Source organism: Gavialis gangeticus, unplaced genomic scaffold (genome assembly GCF_001723915.1).
Source record: "Gavialis gangeticus isolate Ggan-Ray unplaced genomic scaffold, GavGan_comp1, whole genome shotgun sequence".
NCBI lineage: Eukaryota > Metazoa > Chordata > Crocodylia > Gavialidae > Gavialis > Gavialis gangeticus.
This window is the reverse complement of record NW_017729019.1, coordinates 1,412,270-1,420,221: the sequence shown is the minus strand read 5'-3', so window position 1 is coordinate 1,420,221 and position 7,952 is coordinate 1,412,270. Positions and strand designations below refer to the sequence as shown.

General features: G+C 43.5%; 1 protein-coding gene across 1 annotated transcript in view; it reads right to left on the bottom strand.

The window, feature by feature from the left end:
- Positions 1-7,952, bottom strand: part of LGR6 (leucine rich repeat containing G protein-coupled receptor 6) — a 311,458-nt gene that overhangs the window by 98,169 nt on the left and 205,337 nt on the right. Inside the window, exon 5 of the mRNA XM_019513794.1 lies at positions 4,755-4,970. Coding sequence (XP_019369339.1) covers positions 4,755-4,970 — 216 coding nt within the window. The remainder of the gene's footprint in view (positions 1-4,754; positions 4,971-7,952) is intronic.

The window sequence follows — 7,952 nt, the reverse complement described above, 5'->3', positions numbered from 1 at the left end:
CCCAACACTAAGCTGACCGGCACTATGGTACTTCCCATGCTGTGACGTGATGGCAGGGAGAGCAGCTAATCCCTGACTTCACCCAAGTCCCACAGCCACATCTCCCCAGCCTGTAGAGTCCAAAGCATGCAGCATTTGCCTGGAGGTGATTCTTAATGATTATGGGTAGGTGAGGTGGCTGTTCTGGTTTCTTCTGCCTAATTCTGGTTGGCCTTTCATCCTATCTGTACCAAAAAGCAACAGGGGCTGCCTGCAGGGTCACTCTGTGTGATGACAGTGAATTTAAGATCAGGCTTTCATTTCCACAGTAATAAATGGGTACCTTAGAAATCCTAGATTCAGGAGGTGCATCGTGGGGTTTAGGATGCTCTGCCACTTGAGCAGACTAAGGCTTGACTACTGAAATCAGTCGGGCTGGTGAAAGGAATTCCCTTATGTGTATCTGACAGTGGACTGGCCCAAGCACTTTACTGAACCATAAACGTGGTCCCTGACAGGAGCATTGCAATGTGCCTCCCCACCACACCCAAGGACTCCTGCTCTCACCATAGCTTCTTGGCCATAAGATCAAATCCAACACTAGGAAAAAAAGCAGCTGTTCATGTCACAGACGTCTGACACAGGTTGGGTTTCCTCCGTGTAACATGACCCCCACAGCCTCAGTCCTGACTAACACTCACCCAGGTGTAGTCAAGAGTAGTTTTGAAAGACAATTTTTGAACAGCCGATGACATTCTGCCCCTGCTAGCTCAGACTCAGAGATGAGCACCTCAGTACCTTGCTCCCATCAGCCACCCATGCCAAGCAAGCCACCTCCATCCCACTGTCTATACTTTGCTAATGCTCAGCACCAACACCGCTGCAGTTATCGGAGATGGCAAAGGGGTGCGGCCAGTTGCCAAACTTCATAGATTTCACAGCAGAGGGATTTACATGGGGCTCTGCAACCCTTGTTAGAAACCTGCAGCAGAAACGGATGGGAACAAAATCAGGGAATTCCTCAATGGGGGTGTAATTTATTAGCAGAAGATGAAGCCCCTAACTTGTTCCAGATTGAGGCTTGTATATTTTGATGTTGGTTCTTTCCATTGTTACTACACGATCAGCCATCTCTTTCCCAAAGGCCCAAGGTGTGTGCAGCAGGAAAGCACATTCCCGCACCTGGGAAGGTCATGTCCTCAGCTATGAAACTGCTGATCAGTGGTGTCCATGAGTATTAATCAGACTATAAATGACAGCTTCCTCAGTACTCTTGCACATCTGCTTTTGGCTCCCCTCCCCCAGGTGCTTATTTTAATAACTCCCAGACTAGAAGAGTACTTAAGTTTATGACAGTGGCTAACCCATATTCTTTCCTTCCAGGTGCAAGTTTGTATACTCACACATGGCTATATGCACATGAATTTTGCATGCTTGTAGGGGAAACTTCCTGAAAGCTTTACTGGCTGACTCAGTGAGATTCTTTGTAGAGGTTTCAGAAAGTTTTATCTCCTCTGTGGTTGAATGCAGAGCTAGGCAGCTTGTTGGTAGGAGCACTGGTTGTGAGCTAACACTGGAAAAGTGTATCTACTTTTTGAGCATGGCAGAGATGTGTGTGGCTCATTCTGTAAAACACTTGTGACCCCACAAAAACCCTGTAGAGTGCCTGGTAGGAAGTTTCTTCCCACCCAAAGAATGAGATGTCCAATCTGAACAACAGAGTGCTTTCAAGACTGAAATATGAATCCAAAAGTCAACTCACACCCTGTGTTAGCTACTGAAGCCAAATGGAGATAGTGAGTAATGATTGTCTTGGGATACCCTGGTAAAATGAGAACTTTTATGGGTGAAAAGAATTGTTTTTTGGCAATTATCAAGTAGTTCTTAGAATTTCTTCTAAATAAGCCTTTAGAATAGGTGCCTTGTAACACTTTGGAAAGTGTATTTTCCAAGCTTTTCTATAAGGTTTTGTAAGTACTTTTTATTTTGAGATCTAAGTAGTTGTTAGGCTTTCACTAAGTACCAAAAGCCAGTGATACTTTACAGCCTGGCCACAAGATGTGTATTAACAGATTAGAAGGCATAAGAAGAGTCTGTAACTATGTCATGTGTAAAGAGCAATACTGGGGCACTTGGCCATTACATTCAAACTTATTAATCAACACTAAACAAAAAATTGCTAACTAATTTGCAGAGGTAAGCTTCCATTTGGAAGCTAAACAACATATAAGACCCCAGTTAATGTAACCGATGCTACTCACTATGTAATTATAAAGACATTGGCTTGCCATATAATCACAGACTGTAGCGAATTTACTGTTTTTCACTGTCTGTGGAATAAACATATTCCATCTGGGAGGGCACCGTCATTGGAAGCAATATAATTCTTCTCAACTGTTCAATATCCTGTAGATGATATGTTTATATTGCACACTAAAATGAATATAGAAAATACCAAAGGGGCTTACAATTATTCCAAAGAACTACTAGTCAATCATTACATCTTTGTCTCTCATGCACGCACACAGACACGCATGCACGTGCATGCACACACACACATGCATGTGCACACACATATACACACACACTCACATGGGAAGGAATTCTATTTCCTTTTGGTTGTTTAAGTAGCAGTTTCTTAGCCTTCTAAGTGGCAGGTGAGGAATTCTGTTTCCCAAACATGGAGCCCTGCACACACAGAAAATAAGCACAAATCCTGGGCATAAAATAAAAGAAGAGGAAAATGGCCCTGCCAGGAAGCTGCAGACCTGGGTACAATGTCCCCCTCCCCTGGGTGAGGGGTTGCTCAGAGAAGCACTGGAAAGGGGCCTGGGTAATGTCTGATCTGTTGTGTGATGGTTACAGTTCTGTGCTAGGAAGTCAGAGACAATCAAGTTGAAACTTCTTCTAGGCAAAGGAGGCCTGGAAACTGGGTCTCCAACTTCCTGTGTCAATGTGCAAAAGGAGTCTTGTGTTCTGTGCTTGGCTCTGCCACTGACTATGTGTCCTTGGACAAGTCACATAACTTGCCTGGGCCCTGGTTTCCTCACTTGTGGATGCCTATGAATATTAACTACACACCCTGTTATGCTGCTTTAAGATCCTCAGATAGAGAAGTATAAAGAATAAGCAACAAAGATGCTCCTCAGGGTTTGTCAGTGGCGAGAAACACTGCTCAGCTCAGGGCAAGCTGCAAATGAAAGATCTGCGTAGTGTTATAAGCAGTCACTTTTTGAATCATGTGGGAGATGCCCTCGCAGGTAGGGAGAGCCCGTGTCAGTTCCCAGTGTACCCTGCCCTCGACCCAGGGAGGAAGGCAGAAGAGTGTCAGAGATGGGCAAGAAACACAAATCAGGCTGGTGGTACAGACTGGCACAACTGCAGTCCCAGGAAAGAGGACAGGCGCATGGCTGCACTAAAACCTCCCCAGGCATCAGAAACTGGTTTGCTTCTGAGGTCGGCAAATCCATGCACAGGTCCTGGAAGGAAGCCTTGACGTGAACAGCTATTGGAGGTAAAACATAGTAGTGCTGCCTTCCTGGATCTAACACTTGCTATGCATTTCTGCTTTAATTAGTCTATAAGGTGCAAATCTACCCTCTCTTCTGCCTGACTTCAGACTAACTAACATAGCTAACATTACCCTTCTCTAACATCTGCTAGTCATGGGTTTTGGGATGCCCAGTTTTGGACTGTGGTTGGTTACTGGTACTTGTTCACAAGGGGCATGTGCACATAGCTGTGAACATGCTCAGCCAGTGCACAGCCTCATTTTGCATGCTGCGGTACACTTAGGGTGTGAATACATGTCACCCTATGGTGATGTAGCAATGGGCTACATTACTGTACAGCGTGCTACGGCAACATAGTGATCATGCGGGGCTACACATGATCACCAGCTACATCGCCATAGTGGTGTGCTCCCCCAGTCTGGCGTGCTGCTATAGCAATGTAGCAGTGAAATCTAACCATGCACTGTGCATACAGCACAGTAACCACCTGTATTGCACCGTGCTTTAGTACTTCCAAAAAGAAGTGCTAAAACACAGCACCCTAGCAGGCAACATGTAGACATGTCCTTATACATCCACACTGCTGGATAACAGAATTGTTGCCTGGGCATAAGTACCAAAAAGGCTACTTAGACCATTAAAAAACTGCCACTTAGATGATCCCAGGAAAATAGCATTCTTCCCATCGAACAGATACTAACTTTTGTTCTTCTTCTAAAACCAAAGCTAGTCAAAAAGCTTTTCTTAAAATACCTTTCTGACAAATACCTTATTTTCCCCCAGAAATTGTTTTTATTTTAAATCATATTGGTAGAGATTTCCCATTAAAAAGCAAGAATCAGAAACTTGCATTTTTAGTAAAATAATTTGGTCCTTTTGGTTTCCAAAACCTGAAAGTGTTTACACCCAACAGGTTTAGAAACATGATTTTTTCTTTTTAATTAAAAAGTGGGGAAAAAAAGAGAAAAAAAGAAAAAAAATAACAACCTTGACAATTTCACACAAAAAAAATTGGCCTTTTTTACCAGCTCTTGTCCAAGCACTGGTTGTTGCCGTTTAAACTAAGAGATCTCTACCTTTGTGGCAGCAGGAGAAAGACTTGTATCCTGATCATTTTGGCCTAGTCACTAGAGGGTGACATCACTCACTAGAGGGTGACATCACTCACTAGAGGGTGACATCACTCGTGTGTATTTATACAGTCAATGCACGACCCCGCAAGAAGCAGTAACTATAAATATACAGGAAGCAAAAAGAGCTTACAGCACCACGAGACTGCTGAGATTCTGGAAGGCATAGTCAGGAATGTGCCCAATTTGGTTGAGAGCCAGCGTCATGGCCTGCAGGGCTGGAAGGTTGTTGAGAGCTTGGACAGGGATCTCGGTCAGAGCGTTATCATCCAGCCACAGGTGACGTAAGGATGGCAGTCCCTCAAAGCTCTTCTCTGGCACCAGAGAGATAAGGTTTGCATCCAGGCGTCTAGGTGGGAGAAAAACAGAGCGGGGATTAATTTGAGATTTACCCAGTGTTACTTTGTGTGTCCCTGTTATTGTTTAAGTAGTTTCCAGGTTGGTGGTACAAGACAAATGGAAGGCCTGGAGACTGAGCTAGTCTGTAAAAACGAGTTAAAGCAAGGTGAGACATGGTATAAGGCTCCTGGTGGCAACAGCTCTGCAAACCTGATGGCTGGCCATTCTTCCATATCCCCTGGTCCCTTGCCCCTCTGCTGAGCCTGAAAACTGATTCCAAATCTGATGTTATTTTTAATAATAGTAGAGTAAGACCCATCATCTTACTTCATACAGACCCAACACACTGCTCTCAACTAGACATGATTTAAAGGCCCAGATCTTCAAAAGCATTTAGGCTGGATCAATCATTTGAGGATCCAGTCTGCAGTCACCGGTGTCCTTGAACATTTAATCTAGATGCCCAAGACTTTACCCACAAAACTAAAAGAAGCAAGAACCCAAGATCAAGGGTTAGATCTAATCTCATAATATAAGAAACTTTTCTGGGTGCCAAAGGTTTGGCTCTTCCATTTTACTCTCTCCCCAAGATTTGCTGCCTACTTTGTCGGTTGTGAAAGTTTGAAAGCCAAAGCAGGTTGGAAAATGGGACTTCTGCTCCATAGTAAATTCTGACATTGCAAAAGTTGCCTTCATTCCAAACCAAAATTAAAAGACAACATTTTAAAATTTGCCAGGGAAAAAAAAATCCAGGAAAAAACCTGATATGGACGCATATAAACATCATCAAAATGTTTTGTTTTGGCAATGTCAAAACATCTTGCTTTGATAACGTGGACTCACTTTGTTGATTCACTGTGAAAAAACTGCTTCATCTTATCAATGTTGAAACATTATAATTTAAAACAGGTTACAACTTAAATATTAAAATTAATATTTTTATGCAAGATAAAAGTTGAAACGAAACAAATCAAAACAACACAGTTGAACTGAAATACCTTTAGGGAAATGAATGGTTTCAACATTACTGAAATTAAGCAAGAAATTTAAAAGGAAACAATTTGATATTTTTAGTCAGAAAACTTTGTCAAAATTGACACATTGCTATGATGTGGTTCATATTGTATGAAACTGTTACACCAAATTTTTTCAAGTCAGCTCTTCCACCAGCTGTCTGGCTAAAAGGAAGGTAGGGCAATTATTTTTTTGACCAAGTCTGCTGACAACTCCATGGCAAAGAGCTCACAATCATGTTCAAATCTCACTGTGGTTTCAGTAAGTTAAATTTGTTTACCCATAATGGATAAATAGACTAGTTTGCAGTATCACCCTGCCCAGAATGGTCTGTCTCACTGAAAAACAGGATAACCACAGACAAATCCTGCCTTAATTTATACCTCATTAAAAGTGTACCTATAGGGTGTAAATCAGGGGAACGTACAGCACATTTTCTTGTAATAAAAATCCAAGAGACCAGAAAAACAAAACCTGCAGAAGCTTAGGATTTCATTAGACAGAAGCTAATGACCATTTTTCTTCAAGCATTTTGGGGAAATTAGTTTTTTAAATCACAATTAAAACTTTTGTGGAAAAAAAGTGTATTTGGTTGAAATATTCTTTTTTTTTTCATCGAGAAGGAGAACAAAAACATTGCTTGTAATGTTCTGATTTTTTCTTTTTATTTATTAACAAATCTTATCAAATAAGAAATGTAATATTTAAAGATACATCCAACTTCCTCAAATGTATATAAAGTCAGATATTAATCTTCCATCAACAGTGCTCCATTAACTCAAGTCAATGCCCACAGGAGTCTGGAGGTTTTTTTCTTTTCTTTTTTTAGTCTCTGACAGTTCCTTTGTGTTTCAGGTGACGTGAAGCTTTTGTGTTTCCACGTCTCTATATAATAATTCACACGTCCTTTTTCCTCAGCACTCTGCATGATACAAATCTCATGCATATCTACTTTTAAATGTATTCCAAATTTGTTCTTGTGTGTTAGCTCCCAGAACTTGCATTTTTCTTCAGTATGCAAAAATATTTCTTAAACTTTTTGGTTTGGAGGTAGAAGATTTTGTTTTAACCACATTCTAGGAAGATCCACCACTTTTCTAGACAAGCCTCTTTTGTCCCTTCCACCCTGCAGAACACTAACTTGGTAGGACAACTTTTCCATTACTAAAACTGCCCTAATTTTTCAAAACAGTGATTTTAGGGGTGTCACTTCTCTTCCAGGCTTTTGCAACTGTAATTCTTGCTGCCACTAGAAGGTGAGTGATCAATTCCTTATGACTCTTACCTGCTGCAAAAGTTTCAATCAGGGGTTATCTAATAGGCCTGCGTGAAGCGGCTGGTATTCGCTTCGGATTCGGCCGAGTTGGGGGACAGTGATTCGATTCGGTGATTCGAATCACTGTCCTGATTCGATTTGGCTGAATCTCTGAATAGGTCAGGCCAGGCCCATCCTCCGCCCCTCTCCCAGCCCGGCAATGGCCGCTCCGCCCACCCCAGCTCCCAGCACTTGCGGGAAAAAAAGCCCCAGCTCAGGGGATGCTGCTGGGTGGGGGGCAATCCCCACTGGCTCCCCTGCTGCATAGGGGGCTCTTCATGAGCCCCCCAGCCCCTGCTCCTCCAGCCCCCTCATGGGTGCCCCACCTGGGCCAGCTCTGGCCCTTTCAAAAAAAAAAAAAACCCTGAAGAAACCCCGGGACTCACTGCTTCTGCCGGTGGGGGGCAATCCCCACTGCCCTCCATTGCCCTGCGCCACGGGGGGGCTCTGCCACGAGCCCCCAAAGCCCCGAAGCTGCACCAGGAGCGGGGAGTCCTGGGGCTTTTCTCGCCTTTTTGTCTTCTTAAGGGCAGAGACCCAGCAGGCGGGGCAGCTGTGGGGGGGCTGGGGGAGTCAGAGGAGGGGTCGAGGGGGCTCGTGCAGAGCCCCCCATGCAGCGTGGGCCAGTGGGGATCATCCCCCGCCCAGAGTACCTGGTGAGCA